At 34.8% G+C, this 24,277-nt stretch overlaps 1 protein-coding gene across 7 annotated transcripts in view; it reads left to right on the top strand.

Annotated features, from left to right (window-relative positions):
- Nucleotides 1-25: 25 nt before the first annotated feature.
- The window catches only part of MMUT (methylmalonyl-CoA mutase), a 35,093-nt gene continuing 10,841 nt past the window's right edge, over nt 26-24,277 (top strand). The window contains exons 1-11 of one of the 7 annotated variants that reach the window (XM_032409680.1): nt 26-204; nt 3,655-4,079; nt 5,344-5,711; nt 9,327-9,484; nt 12,326-12,497; nt 13,710-13,958; nt 16,556-16,667; nt 17,952-18,067; nt 20,173-20,288; nt 22,687-22,818; nt 23,992-24,139. In XM_032409680.1, coding sequence (XP_032265571.1) covers nt 3,695-4,079; nt 5,344-5,711; nt 9,327-9,484; nt 12,326-12,497; nt 13,710-13,958; nt 16,556-16,667; nt 17,952-18,067; nt 20,173-20,288; nt 22,687-22,818; nt 23,992-24,139 — 1,956 coding nt within the window. In that variant the 5' untranslated portion in view covers nt 26-204; nt 3,655-3,694. The other 6 variants (XM_032409676.1, XM_032409674.1, XM_032409673.1 and 3 more) reach the window with 6 other exon arrangements.

Raw genomic sequence — 24,277 nt, forward strand, 5'->3', positions numbered from 1 at the left:
GGTACAGTCCTAACGTCATCAAAAGCGCGCCCACGGGAGCGCGATGAGATTGGCTGCAGGGAGGGCGGTGTCGGCCTACGCCCCCTGACTTCTCCAGCTGGCTTTTGCGCAAGGTCAGTGAGGGCTTCGGCTGTGTGGACCTCTGGCGGAGCTCCGAAGTCCAGCCGCCCTCTCCCACAGCCGAGGTCAGAGACAGGGCGGCCAGTGAGTAAGACTGTGCACCTCGAGATACGTCAGCCTTTCATCTCCCTCCATTCTTCTGGCTCCTCTCTCCCCACTTACCCCTGTCCTCTGAGCCTGTCCTTTTTCTCTTCCCACCTTCCTTATTTACCTTCCCACTATGACGGCACCCTGCTCTCCTCTACCTTCTCCTTGGGTTTAGATTCTCCACCGACCTCTCACTTTCAGCGTGGTGTGTGGGAATTAGGAGGTACTGCTGGAAAGAAGGTGCTTGTTCGCCTCAGAGGCCATGTCGCCATCTTCCCTGGCCACCCCAGCACCCCGAGGTTCCGCTAGGCAGAGGGCGCTTGCAAGATGACGCGGGGGTGCTCTGGCTCCACAGCTGCCTCCCCTCTAGGCTGCGGCTCTTGTTACTGTGAGGTTTTTTTGTAAGAGGTGGCAGGACTGAAGGTGACTTTCTGTATACAGGTGGCGGTAAGGGTGAGAGGTGAAATAGGAAAGACAGGTCTAAATTGATATAAAACGGTAAATTACTAACTTGTTCTGTTTGATCTTGAAAGAGAGCGAGATGTCGTCATCTCCAACCCAAATTGGCTGAACATTGGAGGTGGCTAGCCTTTCCTGCAGTATTAATGTGAAACCACATTATTTGAAAAGTTATTTGATTCAGAACTGTGGGTATTTTACCCATATTTTGGGGGGCTGTGGGGATGGGCTTCATCATTATTCTTTAACACATGCTAATCGTCAGTAACATATTTGTTTTACATTTTGCTTCCTTGGATGCTTGAAGCATCTTCATGGATCTTCTGAGAAAATTGAAGTGCTGTTGCCATCAGCAGTAGTTGTGTTCTTATCTAAAAATGCTGTCTGTTTTCAGCCTTTACCAATTTGGCATGTGATTTTCTGGAAGTCACCTAATAGAGGGCTCTTTCCTATTGTTTGTCCAGGTTTGGGGAACCAGTATTTTATGTAAATGAGTGTAATATGTCCTGTCTACAAATCTAGACTCAGGCAGTTTTCAAGTTACCTTTTATATCTTTACTACTGTAATGGTTCAGTCATAAATTAATTATTTTTCTCACCTACTTTTTAAGCTAGTACATGTAGTTTATGCTTGCAAGAAGATGGATGACAAGGACCCCATGGATATGATAGGATAAAAATCATAGTAGCTTTAAAAGAATAATGGGAATTGTTTTGTTGTATTTCTGTTTAGAGTTTGTTCTATGTACTTTTTACCCAGTTGAACATATGCATTTACAATGTTTTATCCTGACTCTTTCACTGAATACTTTTTTGAGCCTATTTCCTTTTTAAAGAAACTAAGCATAACATATTTTAAATTTGACTTGTGTATAATATATTTACAGATAAATGCACATATCACAATTGTACAGTTTGACGAATTTCCACAAACTGAGTACCTCTTTATAATTAGCATTTGGCTCGAGACCATCACCCCAAAGCTCCTCCCACTCCCTTTCTGTCCTAGCCACCATAAGTAACCACTCTTCTGACTTCTAACATTAAAGATTAGTTTTGTGTATTTCCTATATATGTATATATATGTATATATATATATATATTTTTAAGATTTTATTTATTGGACAAAGAGAGAGAGAGAGCACAAGCAGGGGGAGCTGCAGGCAGAGGGAGAGGGAGAAGCAGGCTTCCTGATGAGCAGGGAGCCCGATGTGGGGCTCGATCCCAGAACCCTGGGATCATGACCTGAGCCGAAGGCAGACGCTTAACCAACTGAGCCACCCAGGCGCCCCCTCTAAATATATTTTAATAGCTACATGAAATTCTATCACTTGTATGTACTATTCACTTAGTCCTACATTGTTAGACATTGAAGATGTTTCTAAATTTTCTTTATTACAAGTAAAACTGTAGGAAACATGTATTTTTATGTAGTAACTTTCCCAGGAGTGTTGTTCCTCAGTGGAATGGCATAATCCGTTCTGACACTTTTTGTACGTACTGCCAATTTGCTTTCCAAAGTAGTAAAGGCAGTTAATATTCCCCCCAGGGGTTTATGTCTTTTGTTTCACAATCCCCTAACAAATGTTGGGTATTCTTATTTTCCTTTAAGCTTCATTAAATTGATAGGTAGGAGATGGTATGGGAAATACAATTTTAAGCTCACTTTACTTGTTGCTTTATACATTATATGGCATGATGAATATATTGATAAAATTTACATCTCAAAATCTTTTAAAATCCTAGGTTCTGTATGTTGAGGCTGTATGATACTGACATGTATTTAGTAATTCAGATGAAGAGTGGAATTTTGTTTAACCTTATTTATTCCTTTATTTCTCTGGATCTTAATTTCTACATCTGTAAAGTAATGAAATCAGACTTAGTCACTTAGTGTAACACTGTGCTAGTTATCAGGAATATACACCTCTAATGTAGAATCAGTTTATAAACTAGCAGAGAAGTATATATATGCATATGTATATATATTTATATAAAATTTTATACACATGTATTTGTATAAATATAAAATACATCTTAAATATATTTTATATAAACATAAAAAACAGTGTTCTAATATATTGTAGTGTGGGGGATGACAGATGTGTAAACAGAGAAAGTGCTGTGGTATGGATTACTAAAGAGCTCATTTAGCCCAGCTTGTGAGTTCAGGGAGAGGCTGTGAATATATTATTTAAATGCAAGGACTCTCAAACCTAGTGCTGCCTGCGGTTTAAATGCTGGCTCTTCTGTGCCTTAGTTTCCTCATCTGTAAAATGGGGATAATATTAATACCTGTCTTGGTGGTGTTGTGAGGATTAAAATGCTACTCTGTGTAGTCCTTACAGCAGTGCCTGGCACATAGAAAGTCCTGTGTATTGGAGATGATGCCTTAGCCACATTAGCCAAAGAGGAACATTCTAAGTAGATGAAAGAGCAAGAGCAAGTCACAGAACTTTGATATATGCAGGGAGCTGTAGGTTATCTAGTATTTCTAGAACAAAATGTGTAGAGGACAAAAGCAGTGATGAGTCTGAGAGGTATGCAGAGATCAAGTCATAGAGGCCTTGAATGCCTTTTTGTCTCGCTCACCACTTTTTTCTCCAGCACCCAACACAATGCATGTCATAAAGTAGGTATAAAAATATTTTCAATGAAAAAATTAGGAGGTTGTATTTTATCCTTTACATAATTCAGAGCCTTTGAAAAATCTTAAGTGAAGTATGACATGATCATATTTGCATTGGTGTCAGTATGTAGAATGGATTAGAGGGTCTAAGGCTGGTGGTAAACCCAGCTAAGAAAGTATTGAGGAAAAAGACTAGAACAATGATAGTGGTTGTGGAGAAGAGGGGCCAAAGTTATAAAATACCAAATATAGGAACCAGAAAAGGAGAAGAGATACTAAAATGCCACCTTTATTCCCTTCTCACCAATAGTTCCCATTTTGCCTTTTGTAAATACATGTGTACTCTCTTCTTTTTCTAGGCCAGTTCTTGTTCCTTTTGAGTGTTTTTCATGGTCCATCATGTTGAGGGCTAAGACTCGGCTTCTTTTGCTTTCACCACACCACCTGAAGCAGCTCAAAGAATCACCAGGATCCAGGCTTACATGGCAGCGACTTCTGCATCAGCGACAACCCCTTCATCCAGAATGGGCTGCCCTGGCTAAAAAGCAGTTGAAAGGCAAAAACCCAGAAGACTTAATGTGGCACACTCCAGAAGGGATCTCCATAAAGCCTTTATATTCTAGCAGGGATACCAAGGACTTCCCTGAAGAACTTCCAGGAGTGAAGCCATTCACACGTGGACCATATCCCACCATGTACACGTTTAGGCCCTGGACTATCCGCCAGTATGCTGGTTTTAGTACTGTGGAAGAAAGCAATAGGTTCTATAAAGATAATATTAAGGGTGAGATTTTAATGCAACACATAATATTTATAATCAAACATACATTTCCTGTTCTTGGCTTCTTTTGAAGGGAGACTAGTTAATCTCTGTAAAGATGATAGTCACTTTATAATTTTGTAGTCAAGACTGTACTCTGAAAGATGAATGTTTTTCAACTTCCATGGTCAAAAGGATGGGTGAGCCAGATTAAGGTGCTAAATTCTTGAATGCCAACAACAATTAACATGCAGGTTATGGAGGCATCTGGATGGCACAGTCAATTGAGCATCTGACTCTTGGTTTTGTCTCAGTTCGTGAACTCAGGGTCTTGAGATCAAGCCCTGTGTTGGGCTCTGTGCTCAGTGCTCAGCGTAGAGTCTACTTAAAAAAGACTCTCTCCCTCTCCCTCTGTGCCCCCCAAATAAATAAATAAATCTTAAAAAAAAAATGCACATTATGTAAAAGGAATTAGGTGAAGTTGTATGATAAAAACAGACCTTGGCTTTTTCTTTGAGAAGCTTTTAATTAACATTGTCAAGATAGGAATTGAAGGGGAAAGTGGTTTAAAAGATGCCCAAATAAAGTAATAAACAATTGATAATGTACAAATATATTTAGTGCAGTCTGGCATTCATGCCTCTGAAAATTATATTAACTATTATTTCTTCTACCTGTATTAAAATCATATTGTTTGAATGCTAATTTTGAGGACTTATAAATGTATATTGCACATGGAGTATTGACCTTATATTTAGTCTAGACTATTTTAGTTTTTTTCATGGTGTTCCTAATTCTGTTTCCCAGAATATTTGAATAGCCAAGACATCTTGTTATGACCATATTAAATACAAAAACAAAAATAAGTAAGCATACAGATACAAATGATGTTAACTATTTGTAAACAGCCAGATCTTTTCATGAATCTTAAAAAGTATTTCTACTTTAAATGATTTAGATAAGGGCAAAATAGGTAAAGGGGATTAAGAAGTACAAACTTTCAGTTATTAAAAAAAATTGCTAAGATAAAAAAAAATCCTCAGACATGAGATAAGTGAGATGTTTTATTCTTTCTGTTCTGCAACTCATTTTGTGCATTTTACCACATAGTAAACAACTTAGGAAAATGAAGTATCTTAATTTGTTTTGACATGTATGAGCATAAAAATGTCTGTTTTAAAAGTATACAATGATGAGACGAATCAACACCTTTAGTAGTGTTAATTTAAATTAGTTCACTTTGATGCCAGACTCCTTAAACCTACATTGTTTTTCTTTATGTATTTAGCTGGTCAGCAGGGATTATCAGTTGCTTTTGATCTGGCAACACATCGTGGATATGATTCAGACAACCCTCGAGTTCGTGGTGATGTTGGAATGGCTGGAGTTGCTATTGACACCGTGGAAGATACCAAAATTCTTTTTGATGGAATTCCTTTAGAAAAAATGTCAGTTTCCATGACCATGAATGGAGCAGTTATTCCAGTTCTTGCAACTTTTATAGTAACTGGAGAAGAACAAGGCGTACCTAAAGAGAAACTTACTGGTACAATCCAGAATGATATACTAAAGGAGTTTATGGTCAGAAATACTTATATTTTTCCTCCAGAACCATCCATGAGAATTATTGCTGACATCTTCCAATATACAGCACAGGTATTTTCTGCTTCTTATGGGTTTTGCTTTACTTCTTTGGATGTAGGAATTTTTATAAAGTGTTATAACCTAATTTGAATTTGATAAGTGAGTCTGAATAATAGTTTTAATATAAAGTCAGAGTATGGGTTTTATTTGTATGTGTGTTGTTAGTTTGTATTTTTTTGCTTTTAATGTACTCATTTTATACTCTGTTACCTATAGGATTCTGGGCATTAGACATTTACTGTATTTTTCTTTATTAAAATTTTTATCTTCTGATAATTGTTAGAATCAAGGAGGGCTCATAATTTATACTTTTTTTATTACTTTCCAGAATTCATATTCAGTTTTGAAGTATACACTGGTGTCAGCTGGGGATCAAATTATCAGCTTAATAAGATATCACTTGTATCTGCATCTACAATGAGGTCCCTCATATTTCACCCCTGAATTAGGTTCATCTTCCCCATCAGAGTGGTGGGAAAAGAAGGTTCTCATAGTGTTCCTATGTTAGTCGTAATCCCTCCACAGGGAAACGTAAAGCTTCATCTTCCTCTGAGTAATTAATATGTATTTTCCCGCATCACTCACATTTTGCTTCTTGCTGGCAATTCTCTGCTTCTCTTAACCTACCTTAAAGTTAGACTATATTATTTCATGGCAAAGGCCCAATCTCTCCTCCACCATGAAACCTTTTTTTTTAATCTCTTACTCTTATAATTGCTGTTGTCTCAGAACTCTTGCAAGCATTGCTTACTCTCCTCATTGATACTCAGCCTTTACACTTGGCAAATTTATTTCTTTTCATAGATCCTATTTGCCTGTGTGAACTGTATTGTATAGAATTGTATATTTTTATCCCCCTTTTCAATTTCAAGAACATATGCACAGGATTACATTTAGCAGCGTGTGACAAACGCACATACACAAATAGCAGTAGCTTAAACTAAGTAGGAGTCGATTCTCTTTCATCTAAAAAAGTTGGATGGTAGGCTGTCAGGAGCTTGGTTGTATGGTAGCTGCACAGTCATTAGGGTTCCAGGCTTCTTTAATCTTGCTTGTCCTCTATTGTTAGTATGCCGGCTTATGGTTGAGGAAGTGGATGGGCTTGGATGTGTTTGTTGGAGGGGGAATGGACCCAGCTCCTCTGATATAAGGTAAACTTCCAGAAGGAAGAAGCCCTAATCTCATTTGTATCTCAGTGGACACCCATAGTAGTGAGAGAAGATTGGAAGTATAGTCCTTGTACTATGCACTCTGCATTTATGGTTCAGGTATTACAGGAGGAGAGTGGAGAATTGAGTAGCTAGTAGCAGTTTGTTCAGTTTGTGCTGTTATGTACTTGGGCATTTCACCTTTTGAAAGCTCCTAATGTCATCTTTAAGCTCAAAATTGCTTTATATAATCCTTCATATAAGTGATAAAAATGCTGGTTTCATATACTGATCTAATAAAGTTATACTGAAGTACTTTGTAAATTGTCAACTTCTATATTTTTTAAAATAATTTTAATTGTAGCAAAATACACATAACATAAAATCTCCTATCTTCACTGTTTTGAAGTGTACAGGTCAGTGGCATTAAGTGCATTCACCCTGTTGTGCAACCATCACCACCATCCATCTCCAGAACTCTTTGCATCTTGCAGAACTGAAACTCTGTATCTGTTAAATAATAACTCCCCATCCTCCTTTCCCTCCAGCTCCTGGAAACTATCTTTCCACTTCCTATCTCTGAATTTGACTACTCTAGCTACATCATCTGAGTGGAATCATACAATATTTGTCTTTTTGTGACTGACTTATTTCACTTAGCATAGTGTCCTCAAGGTTCAGCCATGTTGTAGCATGTATCAGAATTAACCTCTTTTTTAAGGCTGAATAATATTCCAATATTCCAGTATTTCTATTATTTTTAAAGAAATTCTACTAAACTACTCTTTGTAGAGAAGCACCTGTTTGTTTTATTGCTTTTTATTTATAAACTCCCCATATACTCAAGTAGTCTCTCACTTCCATGTAATTCAATCCCCTTATTTTTTTGTGATGGAACATTTTTCAAGTGCTTTTGGTTAATTATAAATAAAATATTCAAAAATGTAAATTACAGATCTATAGCATATGTTAGCAACAAGTAACACTTTTTGAATGCTTACTGCATACTGGCATAATGCTAAGTGTTTTAGGTGAATCATTTCATTTAATCCTACAACAACTCCATGAGGAAGGCATAATTACTACCTCTGTTTTATACTTTAGAAAGCCAGGGAATAACAAGGGTGAGAAACTTGCCTAAAGTTATATGGCTAGTTAAGTGACACAGCTAGACTTCAAGCATTCTGACTCTAGAGCCCATGTTCTTAATTACCATATTGAATATCAATGATTTAGTTTTTATTATTTTATGTTTGGCACCTCTTGGGAAGGATAATAATTTGGGGGCTTGGGCAGAATATGTGTGATATGTACCCAACCTAATAAAAAGTTTTAGGAGAATGGTGGAAATGTCATCTTTTTTCTAATCTTTTTATTTTAGTTTTTTAAGTAATCCCTGCACCCAATGTGGGGCTCAAACTCACAACCCCAAGATCGAGAGTCACATGCTCCATCCACTGAGTCAGCCAGGTGCCCCCTGAAATGCCATTCTCTTAGTGATTTTGGCAGGAAAAAACCTGTCTGGGATATGCTTAGCATTAAATGTCATGCTAAGTGAAATAAGTCAGTCAGAGAAAGACAATTATATGATCTCACTGATATGTGGAATTTAAGAAACAAAACAGGATCATAGGGGAAGAGAGGAAAAAATAAAATGATGAAATCAGAGAGGGAGACAAACCATAAGAGATTCTTAAGCATAGGAAACAAATAGGGTTGCTGGAGGGGAAAGGGTTAGGAGGATGGGATAACTGGAGGATGGACATTAAGGAGGGCACGTGATGTAATGAGCACTGGGTATTATATAAGACTGATGAATCACTGACCTCTACCTCTGAAACCAATAATACATTATATGTTAATTGAATTTAAATAAAAATAAATTTTAAAAATGTCACAGTAAATCAAATTGAAATCTTTGATTTTTAAGCCATGTATTTTATCCTGTTTTGTTTCAATATATAGTACTAAGGATTGAATCATTTTCTCTCCCCCTCCCCCCCACCATATACTTGACTTTACTCAAATAAGGAAATTGATAACTAATAAAACTTAAATTTATATATTTTTAGCAGATTAGCCCAAAGTTATGAGATCTTAGGACCTCATGAGGTCATAGTCATTGGTTTAGAATTAAAGATGGCTTATTCAGTTCTCAGACTAAAGGTTGCATTCCTAACCTCAACTAACTAATTTCAGAGTTTAAACTTTGACTCTAAAGAATGGTTAGTGCAGATTCTTTTTCACTAGAAAAATAAAACAGGTGCAGTTTTTACGATGGTTCATTGAATCACCACTTAAATTGAGGAGTGAATTAAGTGTAACAAAGTAAGCATTAAATATTTTCAGTTAATACTAAAGACTACTTAGTATATCTGAGTTGAATATCATTTAAAAATAATAGTCTTTTAGAAAATGGGTTTAATAGAACCTTTTAAAATTTTTATTCACTGTTACATTTTTTTATTATTTTATGTAGCACATGCCAAAATTTAATTCAATTTCAATTAGTGGATACCATATGCAGGAAGCAGGGGCTGATGCCATTCTGGAACTGGCCTATACTATAGCAGATGGGTTGGAATACTGTAGAACTGGACTCCAAGCTGGTCTGACAATTGATGAATTTGCACCAAGGTGAGTAAATTGACCTCAGACATTGTCTCAATACTAGGAAAATTTTCAGGACCAATTTACAGTAGATCTACTGATAAAATAAATCTGTATATATAAATGTCATACCTAGATCCTCTTATGTTTTATTGGAGTAATAATGAGAAAATAAGCCAATACTGTGTATAATTAAAAATCAGAATTAAATTTGACTACTTTTTGGTAATTAGAAGAATCTTTTTTCCAGCTATTCAGAAAATACAATTACCTGACATATTTTGACAATTAAAATGTCAACATCATATTTCAGGCGTATTAGCTTTTATTCTTTTAATTTTCCATTTAAAAAAGTCATTTATTTCATTTTTTTTCTGTTGCACTTACATAATATAAATGTTTTGGAATGCACAGTGCTATTTAAAACATTTTTGTTTCAAAATAGCTTGTTAATAAAGTTGTATGAAAAATACAGAAAAGCTTGGGGTGCCTGGGTGGCGCGGTTGGTTGAGCATCTAACTCTTGGTTTTGGCTCAGGTCATGATCTCGGGGTCCTGAGATTGAACCCTGAGCACAGGCTCTGTGCTCAGTGTGGAGTCAGCTTGAGATTCTCTCTCCCTTTCCCTCTCCCCCTCTTGCTTGTGCTCTCTTTCTCTCTCAAATAAATAAATAAATCTTAAAAAAATGTGGAAAAGCTTTGAAGTTTATGAAGTGCTTAAATTTGGTGATCAAAAATTGATCAGCTAAACAATAATTGCTAAGTTTTGCTCTGGGCTGAGTACCAGCTTATGTGCTGGGAAAAAAAAAAAACTTGTGAAAGACATGACTTCTGTCCTCAGATTGTTTATAGACTGGTGAATGCTCCTTTATACCTTTATACATATTATGACAGCCTTTCTCAAAGTGTGGTCCAAGGATTCTTCAGGGTCACTACCCTTCCTGGGGTCTTTCAGGTTAAATTATTTTCATGATTGTATTAAGACTTTATCTGCCTTTTTCACCTCCATTCTTTCAAAAGTGTACAGTGTTGTTTTCCAGAAGTTACATGATATGTGATGTTGCAACAGATTGAATGTAGAAGCAGATATTGATTCCACCTGTCTTCCCTGAAGCCACACATTAGATTTGCAAAAATGTAAAACAGTGACTGTTTTATTACAATTTTTTATTTTAGCAAAGTATAATTATTTTTCATAGAAGTGTTAATTATGTTAACATGTTTGTTGTTGTTTCTAAATGAATTAATATGTAAAATATTGATAGATATTATCCAAATAAAGATTTGTTGGGGTCTTTAGTAATTTTTAAGAATGAAAAGGTATCCTGAGACAGTATTTGAGAACAGCAGTGTTAAGAACTTCCCAGGGTATATCAAGAATTTTTACTAGTTTTTAGTTTCTTTACTTAAGGCTCACCTTGTCTTATATAAAGAAACACAGTCTTTGTGCCTTTAGGCATAGGCAAGTAAACTAAATGTATAACTCAGCTGCAGAATATAAAATAAAAAGGAGTAGTGGGTTTGGGGGCAATTGGAGAGAGAAATGCCTAGACCAAATATATAATTATTCTTTAAAAACAAAACAAAACAAAAAACAGGAAAACTTTCTTGATATCCAAAGAAAACAAGTTGGTGGTTTTAGTCCTTTCACAGGTGACCCCTGACTTACATACCAGGTATTCTTGAAGTATTTTATTTTTGGAGAGTGATTCATTCTTTATTTGAGGGCACAAGAGGAACTTCTTTTCTAAAAACCAAAAAACCAATTTTAAAGTGAATAATTCCTACCTGAAGCAAATAATCACAGCTCTTTCTTCTGTGTGCCTAAAACTGTACTTTTATCTGTTAGGTTTAAAGTTACTTAAGTATATATGCTTTGATTTTTTTTTAATTAAACTTTTTTATTGTTATGTTAATCACCATACATGACATCATTAGTTTTAAATGTAGTGTTCCATGATTCATTGTTTGTGCATAACACCCAGTGCTCCATGCAGAACGTGCCCTCTTTAATACCCATCACCAGGCTAACCCATCCTCCCACCCCCCTCCCCTCTAGAACCCTCAGTTTGTTTTTCAGAGTCCATTGTCTCTCATGGTTCATCTCCCCCTCTGATATCCCCCCTTCATTCTTCCCCTCCTGCTATCTTCTTTTTTTTTTTTTCTTAACATATAATGTATTATTTGTTTCAGAGGTACAGATCTGTGATTCAACAATCTTGCACAATTCACAGCGCTCACCATAGCACATACCCCCCCCAGTGTCTATCACCCAGCATCCCATCCCTTCCACCCCACCCCCCACTCCAGCAACCCTCAGTTTGTTTCCTGAGATTAAGAATTCCTCATATCAGTGAGGTCATATGATACATGTCTTTCTCTGATTGACTTATTTCGCTCAGCATAACACCCTCCAGTTCCATCCACGTCATTGCAAATGGCAAGATCTCATTCCTTTTGATGGCTGCATAATATTCCATTGTATATATATACCACATCTTCTTTATCCATTCATCTGTCGATGGGCATCTTGGCTCTTTCCACAGTTTGGCTATTGTGGACATTGCTGCTATAAACATCGGGGTGCACGTACCCCTTTGGATCCCTACATTTGTATCTTTGGGGTAAATACCCAGTAGTGCAATTGCTGGATCATATGGTAGCTCTATCTTCAACTTTTTGAGGAACCTCCTATACTGTTTTCCAGAGTGGTTGCACCAGCTTGTATATGCTTTGATTTTAATTCAAATTAAATTGTTTGAAATTAAAATCTGGACACTATTTTCTTTAGTGTGTGATATAATTAGTTTTATTTTCCATTTTATATTGTTAAGCTTCATCAAATAATGAACTTAACATTACTATTTTAGGTTGTCTTTCTTCTGGGGAATTGGGATGAACTTTTATATGGAAATAGCAAAAATGAGAGCTGGGAGAAGACTCTGGGCTCACTTAATAGAGAAAATGTTTCAGCCTAAAAACTCTAAATCTCTTCTTCTGAGAGCGCATTGTCAGACATCAGGATGGTCACTTACTGAGCAGGTATATATATATTTTAAAGTATAGAGGTTTAGTAAAGTCATATATTGTCTTACAAGCAACATAGCACAGTCAGGAAGTAGATTTAAGAACCCATCTGTTAATATTTGAAAATTATAATTATTCTGATGCATAATGCACATTTATGTTTTTTAACACATTATAATAAATAAAACTGGCTCCCTCTAGTGGTTAACAATATAAAATCATATAAATCAGCTTACCTCTAATGCTGTTTTACCTTTTTAAAAGTAAAAAAAAACTGTGATGATGAGGAAGAAGTAAAAACCATAATTTAGTTAATATTGGTCTTAAATAATTTTGAGTTAAAATTCTTAATATAAAATTGCCTGATTAAAATTTTGTGCATATATATTATTTATTTTAGTTATGTGTTTATGCATGCAAACAGACCCATTTAAAGACTATTATCATTTGAGTAATTTAATTTCATTCTATTAGAAAGTTGTGTGGTAATCTTTTTCCATGCATTTTATTTACATACTAAATTATTTTGATACATTAAAAATAATTTATAACTTTTATTTATTTATTTATTTTTTTTAAAGATTTTATTTATTTGACAGAGAGAGAGACAGCAAGAGAGGGAACACAGCAGGGGGAGTGGGAGAAGGAGAAGCAGGCTTCCCGCGGAGCAGGGAGCCCGATGCGGGGCTTGATTCCAGGACCTGGGATCATGACCTGAGCCGAAAGCAGGCGCTTAACGACTGAGCCACCCAGGCGCCCCAATTTATAACTTTAAAGTTACATTGCTTTTATACACTTAGAAGTGAATAAAAACTAATATAGCCATATTAAATATGACTTCAGGTACTTATAAATGGAGAAGTACAGTTTCAGGGTTGGAAGAAACTTTAATAATCATTTTTGTCTTAACCTCTTTTTACAGCTAATGAAGCTAAAGTTCAGAAAGGTCCAATGATTTACCCAAATCACAATCAGAAACAGAATGAGTCGCAGATTTTTTATCTCATAGTACATTGTTCATCTGTTTCTTTGGTCATTTATTAATAAATCATTTGTTGAGTGCCTGTTAAATCTGGCTTGTTTACTAATTTGTCTAAATTTATTGGATATTCTGAAGCCTAATGTAGACATTGGCAAAATAAGTATGCAGAAGCCACTGCTTAATCATAGCATCTTTTATCAACTGTTGCCTTGTTTTGACTTTTTCCTTTTCACTAAATGTTTTAGGATCCTTACAATAACATTATTCGTACTACAGTAGAAGCAATGGCAGCAGTGTTTGGAGGGACTCAGTCTTTGCACACAAATTCTTTTGATGAAGCCTTGGGTTTGCCAACTGTGAAAAGTGCTCGAATTGCAAGGAATACACAAATCATTATTCAAGAAGAATCTGGGATTCCCAAAGTGGCTGATCCTTGGGGAGGTTCCTATATGATGGAATCTCTCACAAATGATGTTTATGATGCTGCCTTGAAGGTCAGTTTCTCTTCTTTGAAACTTTGGTTTTAAGATTTACAGATTTATAAAGATTTATAGGTATTTTGATTTATAAATCAAATCATTTATAGATTTATATCAAGATTTATAAAATGAGAGAAAAAGAATTTTAGATTCAACTTTAAGAGTATACAAATGGAAACATAATTTAAAAATATATTTGTATTCGTAATAAATATTTTGTTCAAAGAATTAAAAAGACTATGAGTGTTAAAACGCTATAACATAAAAAAACAGTTCTTTGTCTTCTGCTTGCTTTTTTCCTGCTTCCTTGAATCGATACATCTTTTTTTGTTTGTTTTTATCTCCATATTTTAGAATTACACATATATACAAGGTCTAATTCCATCAATTTTAGGCATTATCTATTGCTCTGTAGTATGTAGTTTAGTATTTTAGCTGATTCTTACCTCTGCTTTTTCTTGTCTCATAATACTACCAATACAATTATATCTGAATAGTATATATATCCTTCTGAAGTCCTCCAGTGCTCTCATTTGATATCGACTGGTTTCTCTTTAGACGTGCTGACCATTGTGGCCCTTTGACTGCCCTTTGCCATTATCCTGGGAATTCTTTTTACCTCTGTTATGTTGAATCTGTATCTTGAATCCTGTGTCTACCTCTGTTGATTTATCCCTTGTTATTTTGAAGCATACCTCATAGGAACCTCCTCTAAAAGTGGTAAATGGGAGATGACTTATATGAAGCTTCGGATGTTTGAAAATGTCTTCGTTCTACTCTGGTATTTGATGGATAGTTTGACTGTGTTTGAAATTACTTTCATTTGGAAGTGTGTAAGCGTTGATCTACTTTTTATCCTAACTTTTTATTCTAGCTTCCACTATTTCTGTTTAGAAATCTGATGCTATTTTCACTCTCAGGAACTTTCTAACAGTTTTAGGATCTCTTTATTTTTGAGTTGCTGGACTTTGGTGTGTGTATTTTTTCCTGCATTGTACTGGACCTTCAGTGGGCATTTTTTATCTCCCCCATTTTTCATGTTCTCATAGCCCTGGGAAATTGTCTTGTATTATTTTTTTGATAATTTCCTTCCTGCCATTTTTTGTGGTTCCTCTTTCTAGAACTCCTAGTTATTGGATAAGGACCTCCTTAAAAGATACTCTGATGTTCTTATCTGTTCTATAACTCATCCATGAGATTCTGTTTTGTTTTCTTGGAGAGTCATCAACTTTAAATTTCTACTTACTTTAAAATTCATATATCATATTTTTAATTTCCAAAAGCTGAGTTTTGTTTTTTGATTTTCTCCCTTGTATATTATACTACTTGTTTAATTAAAACAGAATCTATTTTTTTCCTGAGGATATTAATTACATTTTTTGAAGTTTTCTTCTACATCCTGTATTGTCTGTTTTCTCTGTGTGCCTTTTGTCTTTAGTAGTATTATTCAGAATGCAGGTTTTTATTTCAACAAGACATCTTGCCCTTGTCTCTTTCTGTGCTTGATGTTTGATAGCCCATTGCTTTTCTGCCAAAGTAGACTTTGGTCCATTTTCTGCAGGCAGTAAACTTTGGTTCTCTTGACAGAATGGGAGAGGGGTAGTTGCAAATTCTAAAGTAGTCCCCCATCTTTTTAGCTTCCTATCTTACCTTTGGCTTCTTTTGAATCCAACATGAATTCTTATTTCTTGAATTCTTCAGGAAAAAACAAGTTTAACTTTGTTCCTTTCTGCTAAGTCATATACTCTTCCACCATTCCTTTTCCCACCATCTCATGAATATATGAGGCTGTGATTAAAGGCTTAGATGTTTTCTAGTATCAATAAAGCTGGAGTTATATCATTACTCTGCTGCTCAAATCAAAAATAAAATTGCGTTTTGAAATATATTTTTAAAGAATATTTATTTATGTGACCATGAATACTTTACTTATGTAACTAAAAATAAAGATGAGAGAATTGATGTTATTTTTAGTTTTTTTCCAAGATTTGAGTGAGACGTTCTGTGTTTTCCAGAATCTACATCTTAGTTTTTCTGTTTTCAAGTAACTTTAAATACATAATTTCTTTTTTAAATTGAGATATAATTGACATATATTGTGTTAGGTTAAGATATACAACATGATGCTTTGATATATGTGTGAATTGTGAAGTGATTAACAGAATAAGTTTACTTAATATCTATACCTCACTGTTATAAAATTGTTTTTCTTGTGATAAGAACTTTTAAGATCTACTGTCTTAGCAAGTTTCAAATACACAATAGTGTATTGTTAACTCCGTAGAATTTCTTTTTCTTTCTTTCTTTTTTTTTAGTTTTATTTATTCATTTAAGTAACCTCTGCACCCAACGTGGGGCTCAAACTCACCAACCCAAGATCAAGAGTTGCATGCTTCCCTTGACTGAGCCAGCCAGGCACCCCTAACTCTGTAGAATTTCTAATTAATGCTCTTGAAGTCAACTTAATTCTTTTCTTATGAAACATTAAACTTACAACTAAAATAGTTACGACTTTATTAATATTAGTAATTATGTGATGTCACTAATTTGTATAGTTTATAAAAAAATCTTTATATTCTTTTCCAGTTTTATTAATCTCTTTTTATTATTAGCTCATTGATGAAATTGAAGAGATGGGTGGAATGGCCAAAGCTGTAGCGGAAGGAATACCTAAACTTCGAATTGAAGAATGTGCTGCCCGAAGGCAAGCAAGAATAGATTCTGGTAAGATAAAATGAAAATGTTTATGTGTGAAATCCATACTTAAAAAGAAATATTAATTTCTGTTTGAAGATAACATATGTAGTTAATAAAACAAAAATAATGGAAAAATGAAACTTGGATAAAATGTTTCTCATCTCTATCTACTTATCTATCTCTCTCTCTATCTCTCTGTCTCTCTATCCATCTCCCTGTTTGCATTTTTGCATGCATGGATGCACACAGGTAAGCATATGTAGAGTATGTGTGGAGGTATGCCCATTGTGTATATATACATGTATAGGTGGGTATCTCCAGCATTTTAAATTTTTTTTTTTTTTTTAAGATTTTATTTATTTATTTGACAGAGAGAGACACAGCGAGAGAGAGGGAACACAAGCAGGGGGAGTGGGAGAGGCAGGCTTCCCGCTGAGCAGGGAGCCCGACGCGGGGCTCGATCCCAGTACCCTGGGATCATGACCTGAGCCGAAGGCAGACGCTTAACGACTGAGCCACCCAGGCGCCCCAATCTCCAGCATTTTAAAGATGATATTATTATTGGTCATTGTGCTTTGCATTGGAGTATTTATTCATTCGGTCAGTCAACACTTTTTTAGTATTTAGCATTTGAGGAACTGTACTATGTCTGGGCATACAACTGTGAATAGGTCAGATAAACTCTCTGCACCCTTAGAGCTTACATTTTAGTAAGAGAGAGAGAAAATGAACAAGTAAATAAATAAATAAAATAATTATAGATTGTGATGAGTTCTATAAAGGAAATAAGGGGAAGGGGTGGGTGGCAGGATGTCTTTAGATACAGTAATAATCTGATACTTTGAGGCTAAATATATTCTTACTATGTTAAGGAAATGTCTTTATAATTCTGGTTTATTACTTACAAATTTTAAAAGTACTTTTTGTTAAAAGTGAGAATTCAAAAATACATTGGAAATACTTTTGGATGTGAATCCTCTTCCTTATAAATCTTGATGTAGCTGCTATTATTATTTTAATTTTGTGGTGTTAGAAGAGGGTTTATCAGAAACTCTAGGGAAGCATATAGTTTGGGAGAATAATAAAAGTCCTCCCTTACAGAGATTCTGATACATACCTGTTCTTTTCTCCTCTCATCCCCATTTTATTGGGATTTGCTTTGCTGATCTATATTGAAGTTTCATTAAGATTTAAGAATACTACTTAAAAATTTTAAGCTTATAAGGGAAGTATGTGATGATCAGAGCATTACTATTAGGTAATTATTTGTGAATAGAATCTACATATTATTTTCCTCTGGAAAATTAATAGGTTCTGAAATAATTGTTGGAGTAAATAAGTACCAATTGGATAAAGAAGAATCTGTGGAAGTTCTGGCAATTGATAATACTTCAGTGCGTAACAAACAGATTGAAAAACTCAAGAAGGTAATAATAGCTATCATTTTTTTGAGTGCTTTCTGTGTTCTGGGCACTGTAAGCCCTTACATTGTCTTGCTTTAATCCTTATAACAACCACTTGAGGTGGGTATTATTTCCCAACATTTTAAAGTTAAGGAAACTAAAGATAAGGGAGATTAAGAAACTTGCCCGGAATAAATAATTGAATAGCCAAGACTCAAATCTAAGTCTGTTGACACCAAACACTCATGTTTTAAATCATTACAACTGCTTCTGTGAAACTTACATATTGTTATTAAAAACCACTATAATAATAATAATACCTCCCATAATTTACAGATTAAAACAAAGGCTTAAATGATTATGTAACTCACTCAAAATTAAAAACAAAATTAAGTTCAGAGTATCTGAACCCAGGGCTTCTCACTATAATTTGTTTCCACTAGACCATGGCTTCTGATACTACTATGAAAGAATCATTTGCTTTCGGTTTTTTTTTTTAAGTCAAATATATCTTAATGGTGCTTTAGTAAGATAGTTTATAAATGAAAGATAATTATTTTGATTGAAACTAGAGTACTATCCTAACTTGATTTCCAATTTCTTGCCAAGATGAATCAATGTATATGAGATACCAAGATAGATAAAACATATTCTTATAGTTGTAACTTATATATTTCTATTGTATGACGCTACCGTGGTCTCTTAATCTCTGGCTTTTATAATTACTGTTATTTCTAAGGCAAGAAACTTGACATTCTTCAGTGATCTTTAATGGTTTTCCTCAGTTTACTTTCCCTGTGATAATTTAAGATCTTTTTTCCCTCCTCAGTTTAGATGTTCTTTAGGAATCTAATAGAGTTTGTTCACTTAGACTGAATGCACAACTATCCTCTTCCATTTTTTTAAATGGCAGACGTTTAATGACATTATTTCTATTTTCACCCTCAATCAGGAGATAATGACTCCTCTCTCACATTTTTGTCATTTTTTAAAAAGGTACTATTTAGGATGTAGCATTTTATTTTCAGTCATCACAAAAGTCTCAACATTTATTATATTTGGAAAACTTTCCTTCTTTCTTATACTTTAGGCTTTTATTAACTCTGCACCCTCACAGCTTGAGGGGTTCCATTTGCCATAAATGATGTTAAACTTTATTTCAGGCAAGAGAGAAATTCACTAGTGATGATGGAATTGGGTTTTTCCTTGCCCTTAGTATAGGATTTCTGGTCCACTTCTGCTTATAGATATTATATATTAGTAGCATCTTAAGCAGTATCATATTTTAGACTTTTTTATAGGTGGTGTAAACTTGTAAAAAATTGGATTTTAGATAACTTTGTTTAGGCAGGTTGTTGGCAGAGCAGAGTAGAGCTAGGACTTGAGGGGAAAAGTTTTTGACCATGCTTTTCATTGTCTTTTTGTCTCTGTTGAAGTATTTCTCATTATCTCTTTTCTCTCTTTTTGGATTATTTTTATTTATATTTTTTAAGCCCAACACAGGGCTTAAACTCACAACCCAGAGATTAAGACCTGAGCTGAGATCAAGAGTCCGACGCTTAACTGACTGAGCCACCCAGGCAGGCGCCCCTCTTTGGATTATTTTTAACTAAAGAAAAATCATACACATACATATTATTACCAATATATTGTTAATTAGCTAAGGAAAACAACATATAACTGAACTATTCTCGAAGTTGTAATCTATTATTATTATTTTTTCATCCTTGTCACTATTATTCTTTAGTGTGCCTTTGAAATTACGCATGTAAAACATCTACCTGTTTTCAATGTCTTGTTACATTAGTAAAGCCTAAGTAGCATGTACTACTTGGGAGAGTCACCACTATTATTTATTGTTAACCTTGCTTGTTTCTGATTTATCAGGATTATGCAGAATTCAGTATTATTTTAGGAAGTCCTTAAATGTTTGTTGAATGAGTGAATGAATAAATTGAATGAGTATCAGACCTAGGATACATACTATTCTCTCCTTTTTTTTTCCTTTTGTTTTTGAGTTTAGGATTATGGAACAATTTCTATATGATGTATATCAGTGTCTGATTTCCTGATCTCTGTTTTATTCTCTATTCATGTAAATTGTCCCTTTTCTTGACCTTTTTCATAAGGTCAAATGCAGCAGGGATCAAGATTTGGCTGAACGGTGTCTAGCTGCACTTACTGAATGTGCTGCCAGTGGAGATGGGAATATTCTGGCTCTTGCAGTGGATGCAGCTCGTGCAAGGTGAGGGTATTTAAGTTTGGAGATTTCCAAATACCAGAAGTTGACCAGTTTAGCTTTTCAACGTGTACTTAAATAAAAGGTTGATCATATAAACCATGTGAGCTGAAACAAAAATATTGGAAACTCAAATGAAGTTAGTTTTTATTTTTCTTAAATATCTGTGCACTTACAGCATTCATGGTTTTTTTAAACATATAAATATTAAGAGGCTTTAATCTTCTTAAATAAAATTTAAAAATGAAACATTAACATTTAAAATATACCAAACATGAAGTCCTCAGGATTTGAGAAAGTCCATCTTACGAGGGAAAATACCTTCCGGTCATTAGTAACTAGCTAATGTAGATCTAAACATTTCTACAAATAGATGAACAAAACAGGGCAAAAGTGATTGCTTTTGTCAAATTCAGTTACTGGCAAAATAAGGTAGTGAGAACTGTTCAGGTACATGTACTCATTTCCCATCTCCAGAGAAAAGCCAGAGGTTGGTCATTTTAGCAGCTAGATGGTAATGAATTATAAATGAACTCACGTATGTTCTTAACCAAGGGCATCATGAAACCTTTCTGAGCAGGAAACATGCTTAAGCTTTTCCCTTTCCTTCACTGGATGAAAGGTAGCATGCTGAGCACCCCAGGAACCCATGTGCCAGAGTGCAGTGCAGGACACAGTGGAGCTGGGTGGCCAGCTAGCCAAACCGGTGGCTTTCCCGAAGACATTTTATTCATGTACAGTAGTTGGATATCACCAGGGTTTGAGCAGATAGAGCTTTATTCATGATACTCTAGGGTCCACTGTCCTGTAAGCATGTGGAACTATTCTGTAAGCATGTGGAGCTATTAAAGGTGTATTAAAAAATCAACAAACAGATCCTGTAAACCACAGAAAATTTTCTCCCAATACATGATGTCACTAAATGAATTATTTTTGCTTTTGTTATTTATTGCTTAATATAATTAACTTTTTTAAAAACATGTTGTTTTAAGTGCTTAAGGGGTAGAGTAAATAGTATGTGGGTTGGGTTTTTGTTTTTTGGGTTTTTTTTTCCAGTTTTAATTTCTTAAAAGAAATAAGAAAACTTCTCTGCTTACAGTCCTCTAATGGTCTCCCATGCCTTCTAAATTAAAACCTAATCTTACCATGGCCTGCAAGATTGTGTGAGATATGACTCTGCTTCCTTCAAATGCTGTGTCCCCAGTGTCCTTCCTGGTTGTAGAACAAAGAGCATCTTTTTCTACCTCTCAAACTTTTGCATTTAGTACTTTCTTTTTCAAACAGTTTTCCCCCTTACGTTCCCTTGAGTTTCTCCTTCTCATCATTTAGGTCTTAGTTCAAAAGTTATATCTTCATATCTTCAATATCTTTGAATAGCTTTCCCAGAGACCCCATTTCACCTGTTTCAGTGTGTTCGTAGTGCTTATTATCATATGAGATTCTTATTAATTCATTTGTGTGCATGTGTATTGTCTGTATCCCCTGACTAAATGATAAGCTCTATAAGAGCAGGTACTTTCCCCCACCGTCTTATTTATCATCATATGTCTAGCACTTACCATGCTTGGCCCATATTAGGCACTCAGTAATTGTTGAATGAATTAGTGAACAAACGGATGGAATATGCTAAAAGACTTACTTTCTATCAAAATGTATCAGCAGGAGGGGCCCCTGGGTGGGTCGGGCAGTTAAGTGTCTAACTCTTGATTCCAGTTCAGGTCAGGGCTGTGAGATCAGGCCCTGCTTTGGGCTCCACGCTGGATGTGGAGCCTGCTTAAGATTCTCTCTCTCTCTCAAAAAAAAAAGTATCAGTGGGAATCTTGCTCTCTTTGCCTATTTGTATTGTTAAGTGGTGAATTATTCAGTAACCTTCACATGCTTATCTACTTATAGTTTTTAAGTCATTCAGTTATTTTTTAGTTAACAAATGTTAAAAAGTTTACTATGTATAAAGGCATCCAGAATCATTTTTCATAAGTATTCTGAGGAAAGATGCTTTCATCAATGCAGTAAAAAAAAATTCTTATTTAAGCGAAATAAGTCAGTCAGAGAAAGACAAATACTATAAGATTTTTTTTTTTTTTAAGATTTTATTTATTTATTTGACAGAGAGAGACACAGTGAGAGAGGGAACACAAGTGAGGGAGAGGGAGAAGCAGCTTCCCGCCAAGCAGGGAGCCTGATATGGGGCTCAATCCCAGGACCCCGGGATCGTGACCTGAGCCACAGGCAGACGCTTAATGACTGAGCCACCCAGGTGCCCCCAATACCGTAAGATTTTTGATGGCATAGTTCTTACTTAGGTAATAAAGTATGTCTAATTATATTGAATATTAAAGTCAGTAAATATTTTTATCTCAAATGATGTTAATAGAACCTCTATTTTATTATTTTAATATTTTAGATGTACAGTTGGAGAAATCACAGATGCTATGAAAAAGGTGTTTGGTGAACATAAAGCTAATGATCGTATGGTGAGTGGAGCCTATCGCCAGGAATTTGGAGAAAGTAAAGAGATATCATATGCTATCAAGAGGTAATATGTGAGATTTCTTTCACCAGAATGTCTTTTCTGTTAACATAATCCCCGTGAATCAACTGCAGGCTTAGTTTTCTCACATACCATTTGGAAAATATTTGAATTGACTTTCCTGTAGTCTGTAGTTTTACTAATATAATACTTTGAATTTTCACCATAGTTCCCTTTAGGAGTTTCTCATTTAAAACAAATGTTTTTTTAACTAACATTGATATTGCTTCATATCCCCTAGGTAGTTATATTTCAGTCTCCTTACTACAGTATACTTTCATATTTTCCTAAGTTTATTCAAATTGTTTAATTGCTCAAATAATTATAAAATAATTTCCTGTTTGAAAATAAGTATTTGGTTGCCATCTATGCATAAATTAAAATCAGGCTCTCTGAACTGACAATAAATAGCACTGTCAAACATGATTAGGAAATATAAATTAATATAAATTGATCATACTTCCTAGGTGTAAATGTAGCTTCCTGATGATTTTTTTTCTCAACCTTTGTAATAAATTTCCCTCTTTTTGTGTCACTAGTTATATATGAGATAAATATCAAAACATCCAAGTTGAAAGTCATCAAAATGGACCTTTTTTTTCTTTTAACAAAAACAAGTGTAGTACTTTTTAATGTGGGGTGTAAATTTACTGATTTAAGCTGGCAGATATTTTGATTATATGTCATTAGAAGGCACCACATTGCAGTCAGCTTGGAGGAGTTCACATTTGTGATGAGTAGGTGAGATACAGACAGTTCAAAGCAACTAGTGAGTCACATTTGTATAAATAACTCTGAAAGGCACCTTTTAATTTATATTTAAATATTTGTGCATATTATACTCTGGAGACTGGCTTACAAAGGTGAAAAGTTGTCATTTCCTCATCTTGCTTCACTGTGGTGTTCTCAAGTGTTATGGGCTTATTGGCTGTGCCATCTTTCAGACTTTCCTCTAAGGGGAAGGTGGTAAGCAGATCCAGGCTTTAATGGAATTCTCAGTTTAAATTAGAGATATTCACAAAATGTGAGTAAACAGATGTAAAAAGGTGTTTTTAAATAAACTTGAAAGATTTGCTGTGAATAAATTACAGTTTTTATGTCTTACCTTTGGACAATTAATATAGAAATTGTATTTTATTATTACTTTTTAACAACTGCTGTGTTTTGAAATGTTCTTAGGGTTAATAAATTCATGGAACGTGAAGGTCGCAGACCTCGTCTTCTTGTGGCAAAAATGGGACAAGATGGACATGACAGAGGAGCAAAAGTTATCGCTACAGGATTTGCTGACCTTGGTTTTGATGTGGACATAGGTCCTCTTTTTCAGGTACTGAAAATTTTGGGGGGAATTTCAAAAGAATGTGATAAATTACTTATATTTTGAATGAATAATGATAAGATGATAAACCATGATGATGTCTTTCAAGTTGTAAAAGAAGAAAATGAGTTCAACAAATTCCCCAAT

This window comes from Phoca vitulina, unplaced genomic scaffold (assembly GCF_004348235.1).
Source record: "Phoca vitulina isolate PV1807 unplaced genomic scaffold, GSC_HSeal_1.0 scaffold11, whole genome shotgun sequence".
Classification (NCBI taxonomy): Eukaryota; Metazoa; Chordata; class Mammalia; order Carnivora; family Phocidae; genus Phoca; species Phoca vitulina.